We start from the raw sequence: 24538 nt of genomic DNA, 5'->3' as shown, positions 1-24538 counted from the left end.
GTGATATTGTGATTATTTATTTGGTCTTTGTCCACTGTTCCTGTCCCACAGCTCTTGTAATTTCCTAATAAGAGCCACAGAGGCATCTTTTGTTATAACACTTGTTTTGTTCCCAGTTCCTGAAATAGCTCCAGATCAGTAAAGGTTAAACGGATGTCTTTTGTTATTCATATAACCAGCCCCCTTCAACACACCTGAGTTTGTTAATGAGGTGATTTTTTTGAAAGCATCTAGATCCTCTAAGGATGGGGGTTGCTTGTCGCGGGAACCAACCCTGTGATTAGAGGGTTTGGAAGTTTTAGTCCAGGTCCGACCTCCTGGGAGGGGAGAGGGTCCAGAGATTGAATCAATCACCAGTGGTCAGTGATTTGATCAGTTATGCCTTTGTAATGAAGCCTCCATAAAGAACCCAAAAGGACAGGTTTTGGAGAGCTTCCCGTGCCTCTTCTCCATACCTTGCCTCTCTTCCTTCTGGCTGTTCCTGAGTTATATCCTTTATAATGAACTGGTAATCTAGTAAGTAAACTGTTTTCCTGAGTTCTGTGGGCAGCTCTAGCAAATTAATTGAACCCGAGGAGGGGATAGTGGGAACCTCCGATTCATAGCCCGTTGGTCAGAAGCACAGGAAAAACCTGGACTTGCGATTTGGCATCTTAAGTTGGGTGGGGAGGGCTGTTTTGTAAGATTGAGCCCTTAACCTGAGGAATCTGTTGCTATTTCCAGGTAGGTGGTGTTAGAATTGATTAAATTGTAGCAGACACCAGATCTGCTGGGTGTTGCAGAATTGTTTGATAGAAAACTCACAGTCTAGTATCAGAAGTCCAAATAGAATACCTGGTAACCTCCTCCCCCTCTCCACCAGCTGGGGTCTGATGAATAGGGGGAGGCTGGAGTGACCACTGGGGCCAGGTTTCTCTGCTTGCCTCCATGTTGGGTTGAGTGGGCAACCCAAGTCTCTGTGCACTGACTTTTTTGTTTTTTAAAGGAATGTAAGGTGCGGTGGGGGGGGGGGGAACACTTTCCCTCTACCCATTTTAGGTTCCTTGGCTGGGGAGTTGTAAATTAAACTGGCAAAAGACAGATTAACAAGAGAAAAACAATCAAGTTTATTAACGTGCATAGAGCATACACATGGAAGCACTCACTGATGAAGAGCCTGCACCTGACTCTTTTTTTTTTTTAATTTATTTTTGGCTGCGTTGGGTCTTTGTTGCTGAGCGCGGGCTTTCTCTAGTTGCAGCGAGCAGGGGCTACTCTTTGTTGCGTTGCGTGGGCTTCTCATTGCGGTGGCTTCTCTTGTTGCGGGGCACGGGCTCTAGGTGCGCGGGCTTCAGTAGTTGTGGTACATGGGCTCAGTAGTTGTGACTTGTGGGCTCTAGAGCGCAGGCTCAGTAGTTGTGGTGCACGGGCTTAGTTGCTCCGCGGCATGTGGGATCTTCCAGGACCAGGGCTCGAATCCGTGTCCCCTGCATTGGCAGGTGGATTCTTAACCAGTGCGCCACTAGGGAAGTCCCTGCACCTGACTCTATGTGAGACAGGCTCTTCAGGTGTTTCCTAGTTTTGTTTTCATGCATATCTGAGCTCACCTGACAGACACATGAAAACAGATATTTTCCCACGTGCCTGCATAGAGTTACCTTCATGGCTTGGTGCCAGGAGGAAAGGAAAAGTGGTGCTGCCTTAAAGCCAGGCCTCATAATAAGCAGAAGGAGGCTGGCTCAACTCCGCTGGGAGTGGGGGAAGGCTTATTAATGGCCCCAGAGGAGCTTTTTCACTTGGGCTCAGGTCTAGACTCTGGAGGGGTACTGGGACAGGTAAGGCAGGAGTTTTGAGTGGGGCCTGTGGAGATTGGAGTTTTCCCTGAGAACTACTCAGTCTTGAGTGGCTGTGGTTCACTTGCTCTGAGCTCCATGAGGCAAGATTCCAGCACATCCGTTGTTGTTGACTAGATGAGAAGGTTCTGGGAAGATGACGTACTGATCCCATTCTTATTCCTGGAAGTTATCTCTGTGACCTTAAAGGACTGACTCCTGGGAGGGAATCAAGTGGCTTACCAGATTCCTTTCTCCAGAAGATGCAGTAGGAGTTGGGGATCTGAATTCCCAATTCCTAGGGCACAGAAATTGAGGAAGAGAGAAGGTCCTGCTGAGTGCAGGGTCAGGAAGGTGCTTGTCTTCCTCCGACAGATTCTGGGTCCTTCATAGATAGGTTGGTGTGGGATCCAGCTTCCTTGAGGTTTCTGGATTGGCCCAATGCTGATCCAAAAGAAGCAGTGTGCATGTATGTACGTGTGCACACCATCTCCCTACAGGATGCCTTCCAATGCCAGATCTGTGGATAAGAGGAGACTTATAGCTTTGTTTTGGTGTCAAGATTACTGGGTCCTGTTTTGGGGGAATCTCTTTGCAGCCCCAGGTGGTAGTGGGAGGCAGGCTGAGGAGGAAAGCAAATAAGCCAATAGCAGATGAGTCCCACATTAGGGTGCCCTCTGAATGTTCTTTCTTCATCTGGTCTTATTATGTTATCCCTCTCTTTTAGGCACTTTAGAAGAAGAAAGGTGTTGAATGAGGAAGCAGCAACGTGGGAAGTGAGGTGGGTGTTAATGGACAAAGCAACACAAGGGTGTGTATTTTCATGGATGTTCTCTCCTTGGTCTAGTCTCTGCAATAGCGATATGCCCTTGTCTTAGCATCTTCCTAGCCCTTCCCACCACCTGTTCATGTTCTTTGCTGGCCTGAGAGTAGCTACAGACCTCTCCACATGTGGCTGGACACTGCAGAAGTCCCTGTTTATGTTTGGGTGGAGGTGAGTGAGTATGGAAACTGAAAGGCCTATTAGGCTGGCTAGTGCTGTGAACCTAGTGCTGGGACTCTGGCAAGTTTGTAGGTTTTAAGTTGGTAAGAACAGAGCAAAACCTACACCTCAGGGAGAATCCATGCTATGGATAAACCTAATGCCAGCCTACCCTGGGCATCAAGACTCTTGTTAGAAGTCACCCTCATGTCGTGTCTGAGCCCTGTTGGTGTCTTTCCTGGGAGCAGTGGAGGTCAGCCTGCCTCCATTTCTCTGTATCCTGTGGTGGGAACTCAGACAGGCTCATTGTATTTAGGTCTGTGTATGAGTCATGCTGTCCCTACACAAGAGGTAGGCAGGGAAATCTGCCTGCCTTGCAGGTCTGAACTAGAGCCTTATCAGCCACTACCCTAGACTGACATACTTATATTCTTTGCCAGGCCATAGTAAACACAGTTGTGAAGGAACTATTTGCCATGGAAGCCAGGGAGCTGGAGAGCCCCACACCCACATACCATCTCATTCCTGAGGCCAGCCGGCCCAGGGAGGAAGAAGATGTCAGCATGCTGCCTCAGCGGTCCACAGAAACTATGCAGCTAAAGAAGGAGATCTCTCTGCTGAATGGGGTCAGCCTGGTGGTGGGCAACATGATCGGCTCAGGAATCTTTGTCTCACCCAAGGGCGTGCTGGTCTACACTGCCTCCTATGGGTTGTCGCTGATCATATGGGCCATTGGTGGGCTTTTCTCCGTTGTGGGTGCCCTTTGCTATGCAGAACTGGGGACCACCATCACCAAGTCGGGGGCCAGCTACGCTTATATTCTAGAGGCCTTTGGGGGCTTCATTGCCTTTATCCGCCTCTGGGCCTCCCTGCTAATTGTTGAGCCCACCAGTCAGGCCATTATCGCTATCACCTTTGCCAACTACATCATCCAGCCCTCCTTTCCCACCTGCGAGCCCCCGTACCTGGCCTGCCGTCTCCTCGCTGCAGCCTGCATGTGTAAGTCTGAGGGCTTAGCGGGGGAGTATGCGTGGGGCTGTGGGTTATTTTTATAATGCTAATGGTAATTTATATTTGCAGAGCATAATTTGCTTTTCTTTTTCTGTGGGGAAGAGAGGCATCTTACCTTTTTGAAGAAGCAATTTCACCAAAGTCATTTGTTCCTGAGATAAGTAAGGGTAAAGGATGGGGATGGGGAGAGTCTGAATCTGTTTGTGGCTTCTGGTGCCTCACTTTCCTTCTTCGGTGTCCCTGAGTTCTGTTCCCCAGTCTATGTGACAGGTTGGTGCATGTCTTATATTTGTCTTATTTTGATTGGTGTCAACATCACTAGTTGTAACTTAACCCAGGAAAAACCCTCAGTGCTGAGGCGTTTATTCTGCTGCTCCAAAAAAAAAAAAAGTTATTTTGCTTCCCAGCTTTTAATCTTAGACCAGTTTAAAGCCATCAGTGAGGAAATGGGCTTCTCTAGACTGTGGGGGTCCCAAGGCTTTATGTCCTACAGGCTCACAGTAGGACCACTCCTTCCTGCCACTGCCACTCTTCACAGGCCGATCTAAGCAGCAGGCACCACACCAAAATGGCTGTTTCCCACTGGTGTTTCAGATTTCTTTATGCTGACTTTGTAAACAGGCTCTGCCTGCGGCCAGCGAGGAAGGTGGCTTCTACCCTGTATTTGGTTTCTGAGGGCAGAACCTGAGATCCCAGTGGATCTCTCTTTATTTTCCTTTTTTTCTTATGAGGTTGTAAGGAGGAATTCTGTGTGAAAACACTGGAAGGGAGAGAAGATTATTGTGAACTTAGTCTAGTAAAGCTAGTGTTTTAGCTGAGAAGTGGCCCAGAATTCCCTGTGTTCCTTAGCACTGTGCTGCCAGAGGCACTTAATTATACTCTGTTCTTTCCATATCTTTGCTTGCAAAGCGTTGGCAGTATGTGTAGTTTATCCACAGTGTTAAAAATAGACTGACAGTACCTTGGACTTAGCCGTAAAGGATTGTACAGTATGCTGTGACTCCTGACTTTAAGGAATTTATTAAAGACAGATGTTAAAAGGGAACTCTTCCACAGATACCCCTGGGAGGAGAGAAAGTGGGAACTCAGCGGTATATGTGATAGGGTTTCACCAGGGGGACTCTAGCCTAAGCTCTCCAAAAAAGGGAATAATTTTCTGATTATAAAACATGTTTGTTCAGGAGAAATTTAAATTAGCCTCAAATCACCTATAATCTACCGCCAAGGCATGAGTACTTTTATTTTTTTTAATATTTATTTATTTATTTTGGCCGCGTCATGCAGCGACTGAACCCGCGCCCCCTGCATTGGGAGCGCAGAGTCTTAACCGCTGGACTGTCAGGGAAGTCCCCAGACAGGAGTACTTTTTTTTTTTAATAAATTTATTTTATTTTTATTTTTGGCTGCGTTGGGTCTTCGTTGCGGTGCGCGGGCTTCTCATTGCAGTGACTTCTCTTATTGCGGAGCACGGCGCGCGGGCTTTGGTAGTTGTGGTGCACAGGCTTAGTTGCTCCGCGGCATGTGGGATCTGCCAGGGCCAGGGCTCGAACCCGTGTCCCCTGCATTGGCAGGTGGATTCTTAACCACTGCGCCACCAGTGAAACTCAGGAGTACTTTTAAAAAAAAATAAATTTATTTATTTATTTGTTTTTGGCTGCGTTGGGTCTTTGTTGTTATGCGTGGGCTTTTCTCTAGTTGCGGAGACGGGGTGGGGGTGGGGGGCTACTCCTCGTTGTGGTGCGCAGTCTTCTTATTGCAGTGGCTTCTCTTTGTTGCGAGCCCGGGTTGTAGGCACACGGGCTTCGGTAGTTGTGGCTCGCAGGCTATAGAGCACAGGCTTAGTAGCACGGGCTTAGTTGCTCGTGGCGTGTGGGATCTTCCCGGACCAGGGCTCGAACCTGTGTACCCTGCATTGGCAGGCGTGTTCTTAACCCTTGCGCCACCAGGAAGCCTGACGTATGGGTACTTTTAATAGTTCAGTTACGTCTTCATTTCTTTCTGTTATAGAATTGGAATCATACTTTGCATATAACTTGATATTCTGCTTTTTAAACTTAGTATATCATGGATTTCCCCCCTTTTTGTGAAATGTTCTTCAAAAGAAACATTTTTTAAAAATAAATTTATTTATTTTATTTATTTATTTTTGGCTGTGTTGGGTCTTCATTGTGGCACTTCATTGTGGCATTGTGGCATTCTTAGCCACTGCTCCACCAGGGAAGTCCCAAAAGAAACATTTTTTAAAGTTATATATATATATATATATATATATATCTTCTTTTTTATTAAAAGGTGATGCATAGACCCTACAGAGAATTAGAAAAATGCAAAAAAAGAAAGTTAAAATCACCCATGATTTTACCTCCCAGAGAACTATTGTTACTATTTGTGTGAAATACCTTCTGCTATTTTTTTTTCTGCTTATCCATCATTTTAAAAAAGTACCCTTGATATAATACTCTTTGTGGTTTGTATACTGCATTTAAAAAAATTTAATATTTAATCCCTTTCACCAAATATTCTTAGAAAACATGGTTTGGGACACACAAGTAGTTTCCAGGCAGTGTAATATAGTGGTTAAGATCATAGCCTCCCTTGGGAGTTCCCTGGTGGCCTAGTGGTTAGGATTCCAAAAAAGAGGACTTCCCTGGCGGTCCAGTGGTTAAGACTCTGAGCTTCCACTGCAGGGGATGTGGGTTCAATCCCTGGTTGGGGAACTAGGATCCCGTATGCCTCTCGGCATGGCCAGTGGGTGGGGGGAGGGGGAAGATCATAGGCTCCCATGCCAGGCTGGGTTTGATTCCAGCTTTACCATTGAGTAGCTATTGACCTTGGAGGAGATAGTTAACTGGTGCCTTAATTTTCTCATTTTGTAAAATGGGAATAGTGATTGTACTGTGAACTGAAAAAAACATGCACAACCTAAAAGTTGAGAATTATTTTTATTCAGCAGACAAAACTGAGGACTTAAGCCTGGGGCACAGCATCTCAGATAGCTCTGAGACACTGCTGCAAAGAGGTAAGGGAGGGGCCGGGATATATAGGAGTTTTTGCAACAAAGACCAGGTAGTTGGAACATTAAAAGATTACTGTTTTTTGTTTGTTTTTGGTTTTTCCGCTGCCAAAAAAATGGGATCGAACCCATGCCCCCTGCAGTGGAAGCTTGGAGTCTTACCCACTGGACCACCAGGGAAGTCCCAAAAGATTACTGTTAATTAAAGAAAACCAGATATCTCATTAAGGAATTTAGCTCTTTTCTATGTATGGAAAAATGCAAAAGTCAGGGCTCGTTGAAATCACTCCTTTGATATGTAGCTCAGCTATCTGGGGGCAGTGTCCTGTGATTTCTCAACCTAAGTCTCTTCAGGGTGCACTGTCGGGGGTGGCTGCAGTTAGTGGGTGGCTGACTGCTAGGTGGCAGGCATCTGTTTCTATCCTGAGTTCCCTTAGGGCTCTCCGGGGAGCAGCTGTTTTGTGATGGCTTGATGGCTGCAACATTCTTTGTTTACTGATATGACAGGCAACATTTTTTTTTCATTTCATTGATAGTACCTATCTGAAAAGATTGTTGTGAGGAATAAGTGAATCAATACAAATAAAGTACAATACTTCTCTCTGACTGGCATACAGTAAATGCCCTATAATATCATTATTAAAAATAATGCTGCTGTGTAGAAATCATTTTCAGAGTTTCTTCATATTTTATTAGGATAAAATTATAAAAGAGAAATCCCTGTGTCTAAAGAATTAAACTGTTTTAAGTTTCTTCGTGTTTTACCCAGTTGCTTTCTAGAAGATTTCGTGAATTTGTACTCTTTTCTGAGCACCTGTGAGTGCCTGTGCATTGGTCCCTTGATGGCCTTAGGATGAATTCCAAGAGTAACCAAATCAAAGGGCACCTCTGTACATAATTTTTCACATAAAGAAGATTTTTGTTTGTTAAATCTTTTTTCTTTTATGATTTTTCCCATTGTTTTTTCTTAGGAAGCCCATCCCCACACTAGGAACTGATCTTTTGATTGGAGGAGAGACCTCACCTCTTAGAAATGCAAAGTTATGGTATCATATAACTTCTTTCATTCAAATGTACTTTTACACAGATTACTCAGTATTTGCATTACCAAAAACCCCTATTCCAGAAACCAAGGTATTTCCATAAAGCGGGCCTGAGGGCGGGAAACTTGTCAGAGCTGGTGCCAAGTCATTAAAACCTTGTCCCATCCTAACAGATTAGGGTTTAGGGCTCAGTTTACTCCTCTTCTTGGAAATTAGGGTGTAGAATCAGGCTGATGTATCATCCAGCTAAGCTGGGGTGTCCTGGAGGGAGCCTCCTTGGACAGAGGTGGCACTGAGAGCAGCCTGGTCTCAAGAGACCTAAATTGGAAGAAAACAACTATGTCATAATTAGGGGAAAAAACAAAGATCTGCACTGAATGCTGGGTGAGGCTTGGGTAGGAGAATTACGTTAGTCTTGAAACTGAGACATGAGAGGGGTCCAGGTTAGTTGGGAGACTGCTTAAAGAAGTTATATCCATGCTAAGCTAGACAATTAAAATTCCATCCTAGAAGAAAGGGCCTAGGCAGTCTCCATATAACTAACTCTAGGGCAGAGCTGCAAGCTGTTGGCCCACGGGCCACCCTTGGCCCACAGATATATTGGGCCTGCACAGTGTTCTAAATAATTTTGAATTACTTGCCAACATTTAAAAATCAGGACTTGCCCTTTCTCTTGAAAAATCAAAAGTTCTGGCAAACTTGGACCCATATTCCAGCCTCACACAATCAGCTGCATTTGAGTAGTGGTTACTCCTTTAAATGGAGCATATATTCTCCCATTGACTGCAGTCCCCCACTCCCTCTTGTTTTATGTCCAGACATTCTTGCCTTTGCTCATTTATATTACCTTCTCGGGCCCTGAAGGCATTGCTATTTCAGATCCTGGCTTCCAGCAGCCCTCCACTCCAGTCCCAGGTTATACATGGCAGGGAGATACATCCAAGCAGCTTTTATTTTTTTGGATTTCAGATTGTCTTAGGTACTCACTATGTCAGAACAGTGGTTCTCAACTGGAGATGAGTTACCCCCCCAGGAGACATTTGGCAAGGTTTGGAGACATTTTTGGTTGTTGCAACTGCTGGGAAGGGGTGTTGCTGGCATCCAGTGGGTACAGGTCCGGAGTGCTGCTGAACATCCTATAATGCACAAGACAGCCCCGCATGACAGACTTATCTGGCCCAAAATGTCAATTGTGCTGAAATTGAGAAACTGTCATTCTGCTATTATGTATTCTGGGATCTTGGACTCTTCTGTGGTGGGTGGGGCCTCAGGCTGCCCGCTGAACTCCGTATGCTTAGGGGCTCTTATTCACTTATGGGACTGTAGGGGAAAATGGCACTTCTTGAGGTCCATAGGTCCTTTCTCTGACCAGGTGACCAGCAGTATTCTCAGTAGCCCAGGTGCCCAGCATTGTAGGAGTACTTGATTTGTCTGCAGAAGTGTGTGTTTCTGGCTTAGGTCTTGGTGCATTTATCCCTGTGGGATTCTGTCTGTTATGTAACCTCAAATACATCACTGGAGAGTATTTGCCATGAACTGACGTGGAAGTCAGTTCAGCACTGACACAGTGGCATCAGCAGAGGTGTGCTCACAGCTGAGACTCCATTGTCCCTGAGGATTTGTTTGGTAAGGCTGACAGGGAAGGGAAGAGGAGGGGAAGGAAGAAGGAAAGGGAGACTGTCAAGGGTGAGACTGCAGTGAGGAAACACTGTGTGATGTATGAATGGCTTCCTATTGCCTCTTGCTGTCTTGGACTCATGCCTGGGCAGGGTTCTAAGTAGGAAGGATACTCTCCTCTATTTTGGTCAGCTGTTGCTATGGATAGACAGCTTTTATGTTCTGACAGTGGCAGGCCTGAGGAGGACTGGCCTTGACCACAGTTGCTCAAAAGCCCTGGATTCTAACCCTATGTATAGGTTGAATGTTTTGATAATAAGATTAAATATGTATACTTGTGTAATTGAAAACAAAGAGGCTTTTAAAAAAGACATGTACATTATGTATTCATACACATGCCAAGAGGTAGCTTCTGATTCCAGGATCTCCACTTGGAAGGGTTTACCTCTCCTAGACTGTTGTAGAACATTTCTCTCCTAAGAGAATTGTAGATGTTTTTTTCCCCTTCTTTTTCTTTTCCCACTTTGTCGTCGTTGTTAAGGATTGCACTCCTCTGTCCTTGAAGGCCTGTTTGTGGGAGGAATTGGAATGTTCCTTTTCCTCCCAGTGCTTGTAGGAGAAGGGAGCTGCGACAGTCAGCATAACTGGAACTACGGCTTCAGATGCCAGGCCATCTCATCAGAAGGAGAGTATGAGAGTTGCAGTTTTGTCTGTGGGCACATGTATTACTCAGGATTAGTCTGGGTTTCAAACAACTGAAAACCAAAAGGAGCATGGCTCAAGCATGTTGACATTTATTTCTCACATGTTAGAAGTAGGCAGCGTGGGGCTAGTAGGATGACTTCATAATTCTTCAGGTTCCTTCCTTCTGTTTTACTGCTCTGCCATCCTCAGCATGTGACTTCTGGCTGGTGGTCCAGGATGGCTACTCAAGCTCCAGTCATGTCTGCCTTGTAGCTGACAGGAAGGACAAAGAAAGACACCTCTCACCCTTCAAAGATACTCCTATAAGGTTTTACTTATGCAACACTTTGCTTATATCCCTGGGTTAAGAACTTAGTTACTTGGCCATACCGGCCTGCAAAAGAGGCTGGGAAATGTCATCATTATTTTGGGCAGCCAGACTCCAGCTAAAATTTCTATTACTAAGGAAAGATGGAAGAACAGATATTAGAAGATATGTAGCCATCTTTGCCACAGAGAGACTTTGGGGATTTATTTCTGCTTAGGGATTGGATCTGGATCTGCTGTTTGAGTATTTCTCAGCAACAAGTCCCTAGAGAGCCTGGAAGACCCTGACATGGGTCCCACACTCATTGGTGCAGGCATGCAGCAAGGAAATGAGATTGGAGGAAGAGGGAAGGCGTGCATGTTTTAATTGTGGTAGTTGAGTCTGAGTGCCTGGCCTCCAGGCTCAGCCTGGCTGTCTTGTATTTGAGCTCTGGTGTAGTCCTTGCTGCTAGATGGGAATGGGAGTTCTGGGAGGCGGGTGGGGGGTGGGGTGGGGAGGTGGGGGATCAGATGGTGAAATTTTGTTTCTTAATTAGAATCAGGAAAACATTCGAGGGAGTTGGCTTCTGCTTGGTAGACTGTTCTCGGAGCTCTCTGTTCTCTGGCAGGGCTGAGAGTCCAGTGAAGCAAGCAGGGCTCCTGGGGCCAGCATTTAAGGATGCACTCACTCTCAGGTTTGCCAGGTTGTCCCCCGACAGTGAGTGCCTACTTAAATTTTGTGCCCTGGGCTCCTTACTCACCTACTCTACTCCTGGTCCTGCTCCCTGGCTACATAGTGTTGTTGTTGTTGTTTTATAAATTTATTTTATTTATTTATTCATTTTTGGCTGCATTGGGTCTTTGTTGCTGCGCGTGGGCTTTTCTCTAGTTGAGGCCAGCGGGCTTCTCATTGCACGTGCTCTCTTGCTGCAGAGCACGGGCCTTAGGTGCGTGGACTTAAGTAGTTGTGGCTCGTGGGCTCTAGAGCGCAGGCTCAGTAGTTGTGGTGCACGGGCTTAGTTGCTCGGCGGCATGTGGGATCTTCCCGGACCAGGGCTTGAACCCGTGTCCCCTGCATCGGTAGGCAGATTCTTAACCACTGCACCACCAGGGAAGTCCTACAGAGTGTTTTAAATTAAGTACTTTTTCTGAGAAAGAAGTGTATGTGCATGGTAAGTCAGTCAAACTATATAAAATGGTATATAGTGGAAAAGTCTCCTCCCTCTCAGAGCTTTAGTCTTCCTCCCTGAGGCAGCTGCTGTGACCAGGCTTTTGTGTATCCTTCCATCCGGTCTTTGAGAAGGGGCTCTGCAGGGGCTTCCATTGAGGTGCTGCCTTCACTCATTGAATTCCCACTGTGTGCAGAGAGGCCCAAGCCATGGGGGCAGTTTGTACCCAATGGAGGGAAGGAAAAGGAGCAGAACCCAGAGGAGGGAGTGCCTGTCAGTGGGCTGAGGAGTGTGTCAGCTTCTTTCCCCATTTTGCAGCCACATTTCAGTGCTACAAACCAGAAGCACAGCAAGCACAGCTAGGACATTGTGAGACAGCCTCTTTCTCCGTGTGTATGTCCATCTTTCTGTTTCTATTCCTTTTGTCTCCATCTCTTTGTCTCTGCCTCCTTGTCTTTGTCTCTTGTCTGTCTTGCCTCTGCCTCTGTCTTCTGTATGTTTCTGTGTTTTTCCTCGTCAACCTTTTTTTTTTTAACATCTTTATTGGAGTATAATTGCTGTACAATCGTGTGTTAGTTTCTGCTTTATAACAAAGTGAATCAGCTATACATATACATATACCCCATATCCCCTCCCTCTTGCGTCTCCCTCCCACCCTCCCTATCCCACCCCTCTAGGTGGTCACAAAGCACGGAGCTGATCTCCCTGTGCTATGCGGCTGCTTCCCACTAGCTATCTGTTTTACGTTTGGTAGTGTATATATGCCCATGCCACTCTCTCACTTCGTCCCAGCTTACCCTTCCCCCTCCCTGGGTCCTCAAGTCCATTCTCTACATCTTTGTCTTTATTCCTGTCCTGCCCCTAGGTTCTTCAGAACCTTTTTTTTTTTAGGTTCCATATATATGTGTTAGCATACAGTATTTGTTTTTCTCCTTCATCAATCCTTTTCTCACAAGCTGCACAGCTTCTTACAAGCTGCTCTCACTTCTGCTCGTTTTTGTAGTCCTGCTTCCTTCCTCTGCTTTCTTGTGGCTTTTCTTCCTCTATTACAGGGGCTCGTAGGTGATTTTGACTTGCTGTGGCCCCTGACTTCGCTGCTGTTAGATAGGTTCAGTTTCTTGGTATCCTGACTCCATATTCTTGGGAGAGAGAATCAAATAGGCCTAGCTTGGGTCCGTTGTTGGACTCTATCAGCCGTGATAGGGAAGGGGGAGCAGTTCCCAAGAAGGGGCCTGGCAGGTACTTCAAAATATGCTTACTGTATTGCACAGAGGCCTGTGGATTACTGGTGGCTATTTATTAGGTAATCCTCATGTTAGCTGATCTAGGCTTAGCTTCACACAGCGAACTCTGATTAGCAGGGCAGGTCCCCGGGAAGACCTGCCAGCAGTGTGCATTCCTTTGGTCTTATCCCTTCCCCCTTGGCCATTATTTACTCCCCACCGCCTCGTTTCTCCCCCACCCCCCGCCCCCATGCACCTTTATGACTGACTAGTAAGCACCCGTGTCATTTGCCAAAGTACTGAATGAAAGCTCTTAAAGTGCCATGGAGGCTGTTCAGCCACTCATGTTTATATCCACAGGCTGGCCCTAGGCTCTCCTCTCCATTTGAGTGGAGGAATGTCCAACTTTCTGAAAACTGCCTTGCTCCAGGGGATTGGCAGTTCAGCGAAAGTCATCACCATCTTGATTCCAACCACGGTTGATCAGTTCCCATCTTTGCTTGGCAGTAAGCTTAAGAAAACAGTATGCTTTTGTATCCCCCTAAGAACTTCTCCTTGGGGAAGTACCACCCAGATGCCTGAGGGAGAGAGAGGAACCTTCTTGAGACATATGTCCATATGACCACAGCACAAGGTACTAAGCTGTGTGTTAAGTGAGAATGTTGTAGGGTTCAGGGAGAGAGAGCTCAGGGAGGAGCTGGCTGATATATTTTAGCAAGGTTTTACAGAGGAAGTGGGGACTGAGCTAGACCTTGAAAGTGGGAGTTGCTATTGCCTATGGCAGGAGGAGGAGGGGAGGACATTTCTCTCATGTGTATATCCGGCATCAGTAAGGAGAGAGTCTGGCTGAAGGAGAGAGTGCAACATGGGTAGAAGTAGGTAGACGTGGACTGGAGGATGAGCCCCCAAATTTTGTAATAACATTTGAGGTTCTCGTAAAAGTTCTATTTTTGGAGGCTAGAGGTGTCACTGTGGAGCCCCTTGGATACTGATATTCTCCATGGATCAGAGCAGTCCCTATTTAGCCGGGGTAAGGTGGTGGGCCCTCTAACACAGGACCCAGGTATCACTGAGGTACGTGAGGAGCTGGAACGGAAAGCCAGCAGTGCTGACGCGAGCCCACTTTTCCATGGGCCTATCCGAGAACTGGGAGGTTTGGATAGGAATGGGGGTGGGGGAGATCGGGGGGGTCTATGTAAGCTTGGGAATGGTAGTTAGCCTCTGTCAACCTCAGTTTCCTCATCTGTAAAATGAGAATAGGAATGTCTGTTTTGTGGTTGTGAGAATTAATTGAGAGGATGTATGTGAAATTGTCAGGCACATGATAGCCTTTTAAAAAAATAATTACATGCAAAACATTGTCTCCCTAACTGCTAGGTGACCTGCCACCTGCATTTAAATTGACCTTATTTGTTGTTGGGCCTCTCTTGTCCCCATTCTCTAATGTGGCCATGGAGAGGTCTTGTGCCCCAGGTGGTTTGAAACTTTGGGAATCTGAGTGGGGAAGAATGGGTGAAGTTCACCATTCCTGGGCCTGGGGGGAATTTCCAAAAATGGTTCGGGCTGTCAGAATGCATGAATATGTGGTAGTGCATGCCTTTGTATCATTACTTGTCAACATTGATGGGATGTTTTCCTCTCAGCTGGGGCAGATGGGGGATGTCCCCCATTTGCCTGTTCTGGTTCTGACCGGTCCGTCGGCCCCTTTGCCTTAGGCAGACAGGATAGAAATGATGCGCTTTGTAAAGAGAGGTTGGGCATCGGTGCCCTCAGCTCAAGCCTGCCACTGACTTTATGGTTTTCTTCCTAGGTCTGCTGACGTTTGTGAACTGTGCCTACGTCAAGTGGGGCACACGTGTGCAGGACACATTCACTTACGCCAAGGTCCTGGCACTCATTGCCATCATTGTCATGGGCCTTGTTAAACTGTGCCAGGGTAAGAAGGGCCCCAGGTCAGAAGGAGGGTGGGTGACTCCGGGAGTTCCCCTGGATTCCCTGAGGAGGATGTGGGGACTCCGTTAGCTTTACTGCTCAGCTCTTTCTGTATATGTGCTAGACTGTGTCAGTGAGAACAGGAAATCTGTTCTTGGGCTTCTTGGGCCAGGCTGGTTTGGTCTAGTGGACATGAGTTAGCCCCTCCCTCGGGGCTGCTTTCCCTCTGTGGTGGTGGGGAGCATTGCAAGAAGCCAGCCGAAGGCCTAGGAGCTTTTGAAACTTGGGTTGTAATTGGGTCATAAAAGTAATCAGTGGAGATAGAGTGAGCCCTGCTCTGGCTCCTGCTTTTGGCCTGTGACCGCCAGTCAGTGGGGAGGAGGGCTTGGCCCTCCTTGAGAGGGGTGGGAAGTGTGTGGGTGGCAGGGAGATGGGGTCTGGAAATGAGTGGTTATTTTGCAGCCTTTACTTTTCATCTGGACTTGCTCTTATTTAGCATTTCCTCCCAAAGTCAGCTCTCAGCAAAATATTAAAATATTGTGAAGTTGGCACTGACTTTCCTGCCTGTTGGCCTTAGAGAGCTTTTCATTCCCAGATCAGAGTAGGCTGACAGGGAGGGTAACAGGCCTCCCAATATTCCCTGACCCCTTAGAGAAGTCCTGAGGTGCCCTTGGCCAAGGGTGTCTCAATCATTAGACAACACAGTTCTCTGGGTCATCTGTCTCTAAACTTGGCTGTGTTTACAATCCCCTGAGGAGCTGAGACTCCAACCTCAGACCTATTGGATCAAACTCTGGTTGGCTTGGAGTTCAAAAAAATGTGTTTTGGGGAATTCCCTGGTGGCCTAGTGGTTAGGATTCTGGCTTTCACTGCCGAGGGCCCAGGTTCAATCCCTGGTCAGGGAACTAATATCCCACAAGCCGCGTGGCGCGGCCAAAAAACAAAACAAAACTAAAAAAGAAAAAAGTGTGTTTTTAAGAAGCGCCCTGGGTGAATCTTAGGCAGCTGGTCCAGTATCTGTGTGCCTGTGTGCCAAGTTAGTACAGCCAGCCATCTGGATGTTCCTAGAGTCTCTGAAACATCTTGGGGTCTAATTGGGTAGTTGAGTAATTCTCCCTCCAGGATCTGTGCCCTAGGGAACAGCTACTGTGTGTGATGAGTGGCACCCCTGGGGTTCGGGAGTCTCTACTTACCCCCTCTTTGTTGCACACCCAGCCCTTTTTGCCACATTGGGGGATGGGTCTAGGCTTTCTGCAGTGGGTGACAGCAGGCTTCCTTAGAAGTCTGGGTCTTATTAAAAACCTCCAATGTGTCTAGAAGGTCTGTCTCCTGGACAGCTGGGTGCTGTTCCCTTGGCTTGCAAGTCTGCAGTCTCTGGAGGCCTCCAAGGAGGATGACAGATGTCTAGGCAGCCTCTCCAAAGGTGGAGGTGGCCCAGGCCTACCCCAGGCCCAGTGAGAAATAAGATCCCAGTTCCTTCGAAACCTGTGATTTCCTGCCGCACACAACCATAGCCACTGCGAGTAGAGTTCTCTCCATGAGACTGAGAAACCCATTTGACCAAGTTGTGGAACTGTCTGGGCCATGAGAGGTAGTTCCACAGGAAGATCTAATTGTTAATGAAAAATGACTCCTTTATGTGAAACAGGGTTCTTTCTAAAAATAAGAACTGTGGCCTACGGTGTGGTCTCCCGCAGGAAATGGAAATTCACTAGGGCTTTGGAAAAGGTGTTACCAGGTCAGAAGGCAGCCAGGAATGCCTTTGTTTTTCTGAGATTGTCTAGTTCTACTAAAGGAAAATGAACTATTCAGAGGGAGTGGGTGGGGTGTGGGGAGCTGGTGGTGGTGGTTCTTTTGGTATTAAATTGTTTTTGTTTTTTGTTTTCTTCTCCCTGCCCTCTTGCTTTTCCCTTCTTTTCTTGACCCTCCTCCTCTCTTTTTCTTGCCTCTCCCCTTCCTCTTTCTTGCTGCCCCTCCCCCTCCCCCTCCTTCCTCTTCTCCTTACACCTGCCATCTCTCCTGTCCTTCTCCTTCTTCCTCTTTCTCCTCTCTGTACCCCCCGCTGCCCCCCCCCACCTCCGCCTTTGCCCCCACAGGACACTCTGAGCACTTTCAGGATGCCTTTAAGGGTTCCTCCTGGGACTTGGGAGACCTCTCTCTCGCCCTGTACTCTGCCCTCTTCTCTTACTCAGGTTGGGACACCCTTAATTTTGTAACAGAAGAAATCAAAAACCCAGAAAGGTAAAGGTGGGATCTCACTCTCCCCAACTTGGCTGGAACTCCTGCTGATAGTGGGCACGCTTGCCATCTTCCCTCCCCTCCTCCCTCTGTCTCTCATCCCTTCTTCCTGTTCCCCCTTCACCAGCTGTGAGGGATTAGGGGCGAGGACGGGAGTGAGTGAAGGTGGGAAACCCCTGGCTCCTTGGCCTCATATTCACACTGGAGGATCCCCAGGGTCCTTCCTGGAGGAGAGGTCCTTCAGTGGGCAGCAGCTAACCCAGCTGGGGCTGAGATGTTAAGACCTTGCACTCTGGTGCTGACACTGAAGCCTGGGGAGCCAGAAGCTTATTCTGGGCAGCCGGGTTCCCAGCCTGGCCTCCAGTCCCTAGAGGACAGTGCTCCTCCTTCAGTGGGACCCAGTGGTCCCACTGGGGTGAGGATCAAATATTGATCATGAGCCATCTTCACAGGGAAGGCTGTCTCTCTCTCTCTCTCTCTCTCTCTCTCTCTCTCTCTCTCTCTCTCAGGAGAAAGAGCCCGGGGCGTGGGGCGCATACTTCCCTTAGGCTACATGGGGAAGAGGAGTCAGCCTCAAAGATCCAGAGGCCAGGGAATTCCTGGGTAACTTTGACCCCCAAGGAGAGGTTGGTTCCAGGTAGTCCTATTTCTGTTGTCCTGACAGAAATTTGCCCCTGGCCATTGGGATTTCTATGCCGATTGTGACACTCATCTACATCCTGACCAACGTGGCCTATTACACAGTGCTGAGCATTTCAGATGTCCTTGGCAGTGATGCCGTGGCTGTGGTGAGTCTGTTGGGATCCCCATTTGCTCGTCATCTCATAGTACTGAATGGCTGGATCTTTGTTTCTGCTGCCACTCCAGCTCTGCAGGGCCAGGTGGTGGGTCTGTGCCAGAGGGCGGGCTGCTCAGCAGTGATGGCATTTGTCCTGAGAGATGCAGGAGGCTGTGGAAACCCTGTCGTGTGCTGAGTGCCCCTTCTGTGCTCTGTCCCCAGACATTTGCTGACCAGACATTTGGCTTGTTTAGCTGGACCATTCCCATTGCTGTTGCCCTGTCCTGCTTTGGGGGCCTCAACGCATCTATCTTTGCTTCATCAAGGTACTGTGTTTCTGCTTCACCGATAACAGACCAGTATTTAATTCTCTGAGGCTCTAGGTGAATCCATCGGAGCCCTTCTTTCCCTTATCCCTCTCTCGGACATGCAGGGTGTGTATGTGTGTGTATGCATGTGTGGCCATGATCGTATAGTGGTTAGTACTCTGTGTTGTGTATGCATGTGTGCATGCGTGTCCTTGGCTTTGTACAACACTTGTGTGCTGGTTGCTTACATTTCCATGTGAGATGAGGACAGATTGGTAAGAGGTAGAGGGGAAGAAGGCAGTAGCTTGGAGGAGGGATCCTGTTGGGGACAAGACTCTAGGCTCCTGCAGATTATGCTGCAGGCCCAGGATTCATTCTTGTAATAAATGATTATTGAGCACTTGCTGTATACTGGGTACTGGTACAGGATGACTCTGCCCCTCACATCACAGAAAACACTGCGGCCGACGGGTAGGCTCCAGCTCTTTTCTGTGCACAGAGACTTACCTGTAAGAGCACTGTCCTTCCAGTTGTTTCATAGAGAGGACCAGTTCTGCCTTTTCAGGCTATTCTGCTACCTGGTCTCAGGGTTCCGGCACGTCCCCTCTTCTTCAGCACTTCACTTCATCACTTGGCCCTTCTCCTTGGTAGATGTTCATTTGGAGGCAGCTGTGCACAAGCTTCTCTCATCTTCACTTAGAGAAATCACAAAACAGTTTCTCATCTCCCCTCTTCCTTATTGGACATACTTCTAAAGGAAATGGTTTGCATTTTGACTGTCATTCATCTTTCTACCCATAGGTAGGCTTCTACTACCTTAAAAATGTTCTTGTCAAGGGTGCCAGTGACTTCCTTCTTGGCCTGCTTTCAGTCCTTATCCTACTGGACCCCTGAAGCAAGTGATATTTACCACCCTTCTTCCTCTGAAACTATTCCCATGGCTTCTGTGACCCTCTGATATCTAAGAGGAAGTCTGCTTTCTTGATTTCTCTTCCACTCACCCTATAAATGTTGCTGTCTCCAGGGCCAGGAGTGTAATAGGCATTCAATAAATATTTGCCACATGAACAGATAGGAGAATGAATTAATGAAAGAGATAGTTTTGTCCTATTCATTCTTCTTACTAATTTTGACACCCCAGTCCATGTACTTGGGGCCTCTGTAGGGCAACCAGAGTAATAAAGAGATCAAGGCCTTGTAAAAGAATATGGTGTCAGGGGTTCCCTGGTGGCCTAGTGGTTAGTATTCTGGGCTTTCACTGCCGTTGCCCACTCAAAGATGATGTTTCCCATAGTCTCACCCTTATTGAGGCCCAGGACATCCCAACTGACTCTGCCAATTGTCCCAAAATATTTAGGTAGTTGATATATTCTAGCCTCACTCAGCTATCTTGTGGCATTGACAGGATGAGGGAGAGGGTGAGGGTAGGGAACTCAGAGTAAGAATCTGGACCTGCACATGAAGTGAACTGCAGTAATGTCGAGGTAATGCACAACCATTTCTGCCTGTGTTACCTTCTTCACTTTCTCTTTATTACCCATGCAGCTGTCTTTGGCTTTGTACTAGACACCTTTGCCTCACCTTCACATCCTCTCCAGCATTCCCTCTGCATATTTCTCCTCTACTTTAGTACGGATATTAGCCTTGTGAGCCAACTTCAACATCGTGCCCTATGACATCCTTCCAGATGATACCATCAACTCCTGTGGCTCCACCTGGATGGCCCATAAGTATCTCAAACTTCACATGTGCCCCACGTATGCTTTGTCTCCAACTGTGAGGTTGTGGTCCGTCATTCCTCCTTTCTTGGCCTCTTGGCCTCTTTTTGTTTTTGTCGGGGAAGATGCACCACACAGATCGTGGGATCTTAGTTCCCCAACCAGGGATCGGACCTGGGCCCTCAGCAGTGAAAGCGCAGAGTCCTGACCACTGGACTGCCAGAGAATTCCCAGCCTCTCAGCCTCTTGATTTTTTCCCTTGGAGTCCACCCTCATCTCCCAGCTCAAGCGTGTGGGCACACACAGAAGACCAGCAGATTTGTCCTCTGCCAGGGTGTCCACCCTCATTCAGACCTCTTCTATTATGGGACCTTGTCACAGATGTCTGGCCATCCCCCCATACCTTAGCCTCTCCCTGCTTTAGTTGGCCTCAGTGATATTACCAGAGTCTCTGTGTCAAATCCGGTCAGGCTGTTACTTCAGAGCCACAGCTGGTTCTTGGTGTGTGTTCAGACTCCACAGCATGACCTCATAAGCAGGTTTTTCCCAGCACTCTCGTCACACACCTTATCCTGGGACTACAGACATTCTAGCACCCACCTTCAAAGAGGCTATACTCTTTTATGCCTCTAAGCCTCTTTTGCCTTTGCCCATGCTGTGTTTCCACCCAACGCTCACCTTCTGGAAAACCCCAACTCTTCTTCCCAGTCCAGATGTGATCATCTCTTGTGAAGCATTTTGTTCCCCAGCCCACCCCCAAGCCTGGTGCTGTGTGCTCCATGATGCTGCTGACTACCTGGATGGCGTTTCATTTCTCTGCTGCTCTGTTTCCCAGTCAGTAGGGCTCATTATGCGCAGAGAGAAAGCTTGGGTTGTCTCTTTGAGCCCCAGGCTCTCCCTGACTTTTCATATACCAGGAGCTCAGGGAAGGTACATGGAGGGCAGACCATCAGAAGTCTGGCTGCCCTTCTTTAAAAAGCCATTATGTTGTGTAGGAAATATGTGGGGTGGCAGAGTGGGGTACCCTGGTGGGGTGCCAATGGGTGGGGTGCCAATGGGTGATGCCAGTGGGTGATGGCAGGGTGAGGTATCCATTGGGTGATGGTGGGTTGCATAGCTGAGGGGCTGGGGGTGTCAGTGGGTAACAGTGGGTTTGAGCATTCATGGGTAATGGTGGAGACATCTGTGGGTAAAATGGGGGTAGGTTGGGTTGGTCATGCATAGAGAACATGGGAGGTTCCTGAGAGACTGCCCCCTGCTTTCTTCTGAAGCTGAGCCTGGTTTGTCTGAGTGAGGAGTGTGGCTGCATGGCTGAGTATAGAGATCCTCCTGACACATTTTTTTGTCCTTCCAGGTTGTTTTTTGTGGGCTCCCGTGAGGGCCACCTCCCGGATCTTCTCTCCATGATCCACGTTGAGCGTTTTACACCCATCCCTGCTTTATTGTTCAATGTAAGCTGTGCTGGGGAGTGTGGGGATTGGACGTTATCTGTGTGGTACTCCTGCCAACTTCATGAGAAGACTGTTTGAGGGGAGGTGTACTAGCTTCTTGGGATACTTCCTGAGCCTCTCAGTGTTTCTTCCTTTTTCTTACAATTTTTTAAAAATATAAAAGTAAAACATAGTTATATTAGGGAAGGCAAATACTACAAAAGAATGTAAAAGTGAATTAGTAAGATTTATCTATTTTTGTCAGTGGCTTCCTTTTTTCCTCCTCCTTCTAGCTCCTCTTTTTCTTTTTTTTTTTTTTTAAATCATATTTAGAAAAGCCAGGCAAGTTTGTACACTAGCTACCTAGGGGCCTCTGTTCATATCATAGGCATCATAGATTTATATATAGCAGATAGCATTAAAGTGTTTTATTTCAACAAAATTAGTAAATTATTAAGTATTCTGACAGATGGAAGGAGTCCTGAAGGACTGTCATTTTCTAATTTGCACTAAGGTATTATTAGGTGTAAAAGCTAACAGGGACCCTGAGGAAGGCCTTACTCCAAGATTTGAAAAATAGTTCATTTCCTTGTCATTTAGTTCTTTCCTTTATGTTTTCATTACTTAATGTTTTGGATTCATCTGGAATTTATATTTTGGTGAATGGAGTGAGGTAGGCAGGCATTCACTTAATTTTTTTCTCAAATGGCTAGCCAACTGTACAAATATCATTTATTGAACAATTCACTTTTCCGCATTTTTCAAATTTTTATCATATAAAAATAGCTAATTTTTAGAGTGCTTCTTATGTGCCAAGTACCGTGATTTGCCCCTTAAATGTACAATCATCTCAACTCATCTTTCCTCATCCTTGCATCGGCACCAAGCTTCCTTATTTAGCTTTATACTGAATATTTGAGAACTAAAGAGGGGCTGAGGGTACTTCTTCAGTTCCCCTCTCCCCCCTGGAATTTTCATCGCAATTCTCACCTGTTTATTTGTCTTGAAGAACTTTTGTATCATTTTATCAAAATAACAAAATATCCTCTCAATATATTGATTGGGATAGCACTGAATTTATAAATTTAGGGCAATCTGACATTGTGTCTTGTAAATTAATCACCTTCCACCCCACTTTTCTCCTCTTAATATAGGGTCTCCTTTCTCTCTCTAGAATGGGCTCTTCTTGTTTTAAATCCTTTGTTGATAATTTGGGTGAAAAGACAGGTAGGGGGAACTCCATATTCTTGAAGTTAAAGCAAATCTATTTTATTTATTTTTAAATTTTATTTTATTTTTTTTTATACAGCAGATTCTTATTAGTCATCAGTTTTATCCACATCAGTGTATACATGTCAATCCAAATCTCCCAATTCATCCCTCCCACCCACCCCCAGCCCCTGCCACTTTCCCCCCCTTGGTGTCCATACGTTTGTTCTCTACATCTGTGTCTCTGTTTCTGCCCTGCAAACCAGTTCATCTGTACCATTTTTCTAGGTTCCACATATATGTGTTAATATATGATATTTGTTTTTCTCTTTCTGACTTACTTCACTCTGTATGACAGTCTCTAGATCCATCCATGTCTCTACAAATGACCCAATTTCATTCCTTTTTATGGCCGAGTAATATTCCATTGTATCTATGTACCACATCTTCTTTATCCATTTGTCTGTCGATGGACATTTAGGTTGCTTCCATAAATAGTGCTGCAGTGAACATTGGGGTGCATGTGTCTTTTTGAATTATGGTTTTCTCTGGGTATATGCCCAGTAGTGGGATTGCTAGATCATATGGCAATTCTATTTTTAGTTTTTTAAGGAACCTCCATACTCTTCTCCATAGTGGCTGTATCAATTTACATTCCCACCAACAGTGCGAGAGGGTTCCCTTTTCTCCACACCCTCTCCAGCATTTGTTGTTTGTAGATTTTCTGATGATGCCCATTCTAACTGGTGTGAGGTGATACCTCATTGTAGTTTTGATTTGCATTTCTCTAATAATTAGTGATGTTGAGCAGCTTTTCATGTGCTTCTTGGCCATCTGTATGTCTTCTTTGGAGAAATGTCTATTTAGGTCTTCTGCCCATTTTTGGATTGGGTTGTTTGTTTTTTTAATATTGAGCTGCATGAGCTGTTTATGTATTTTGGAGATTAATCCTTTGTCCGTTGATTCGTTTGCAAATATTTTCTCCCATTCTGAGGGTTGTCTTTTTGTCTTGTTTGTAGTTTCCTTTGCTTTGCAAAAGCTTTTAAGTTTCATTAGGTCCCATTTGTTTATTTTTGTTTTTATTTACATTACTCTAGGAAGTGGATCAAAAAAGATCTTGCTGTGATTTATGTCAAAGAGTGTTTTTCCTATGTTTTCCTCGAAGAGTTTTATAGTGTCTGGTCTTACATTGAGGTCTCTAATCTATTTTGAGTTTATTTTTATGTATGGTGTTAGGGAGTGTTCTAATTTCATTCTTTTACATGTAGCTGTCCAGTTTTCCCAGTACCACTTTTTTTTTTTTTTTTTTGCGGTACGAGGGCCTCTCACTGTTGTGGCCTCTCCCGTTGCGGAGTACAGGCTACGGACGCGCAGGCTCAGCGGCCATGGCTCACCGGCCCAGCCGCTCCACGGCATGTGGGATCCTCCCGGACTGGGGCACGAACCCGTGTCTCCTTCATCGGCAGGCGGACTCTCAACCACTGTGCCACCAGGGAAGCCCTCCCAGTATCACTTATTGAAGAGACTGTCTTTTCTCCATTGTATATCCTTGCCTCCTTTGTCATAGATTAGTTGACCGTAGGTGCGTGGGTTTATCTCTGGGCTTTCTATCCTGTTCCATTGATCTATATTTCTGGTTTTGTGCCAGTACTATATTGTCTTGATTACTATAGCTTTGTAGTATAGTCTGAAGTCAGGGAGTCTTATTCCTCCAGCTCCGTTTTTTTCCCTCAAGACTGCTTTGGCTGTTAAAGCAAATCTAACCTTGTCCCAGGACTCTAGTCCCTGACTCCTGTCTTCCAGAACTCTTTTGTTCCAGAGGACAAATCCTGTCATACTTCTTCCCAGGGGGATGGTTCCATTTTGCTAATCTGCATTTCTAAGGCTCCAGGACAGTGAGATAGTTCTGAAGACATTTCCTCCACTTGTATGCCAGGTAGTTGGGACCCATGTATAACAGTCTCCAGAGGGCACAGTGTGATTCATGTTGAGGTTGGTGCATTGCAGTGAGGAGGGCCTCACTGTCTGCCGTCAGAAGGGGAACTGAGTCTGGCTTGTTACTGAAG

The 24538-nt window shown here is 46.5% G+C and overlaps 1 protein-coding gene across 7 annotated transcripts in view; it reads left to right on the top strand.

Annotated features, from left to right (window-relative positions):
* Positions 1-24538, top strand: part of SLC7A6 (solute carrier family 7 member 6) — a 36265-nt gene that overhangs the window by 9093 nt on the left and 2634 nt on the right. For all 7 annotated transcript variants that reach the window (XR_004523294.2, XM_033844756.2, XM_033844754.2 and 4 more), the window contains exons 2-8: positions 2539-2592; positions 3234-3792; positions 14670-14795; positions 16888-17032; positions 17694-17817; positions 18030-18133; positions 21188-21284. Coding sequence is in view for 6 of the 7 variants with exons in the window: in XM_033844756.2 (XP_033700647.1) it covers positions 3270-3792; positions 14670-14795; positions 16888-17032; positions 17694-17817; positions 18030-18133; positions 21188-21284 (1119 nt within the window). In the remaining variant the exon portion in view is untranslated. The remainder of the gene's footprint in view (positions 1-2538; positions 2593-3233; positions 3793-14669; positions 14796-16887; positions 17033-17693; positions 17818-18029; positions 18134-21187; positions 21285-24538) is intronic.

The sequence above is a fragment of the Tursiops truncatus genome, chromosome 19, assembly GCF_011762595.2.
Source record: "Tursiops truncatus isolate mTurTru1 chromosome 19, mTurTru1.mat.Y, whole genome shotgun sequence".
NCBI lineage: Eukaryota > Metazoa > Chordata > Mammalia > Artiodactyla > Delphinidae > Tursiops > Tursiops truncatus.
This window is presented reverse-complemented; position numbering and strand designations above follow the sequence as displayed.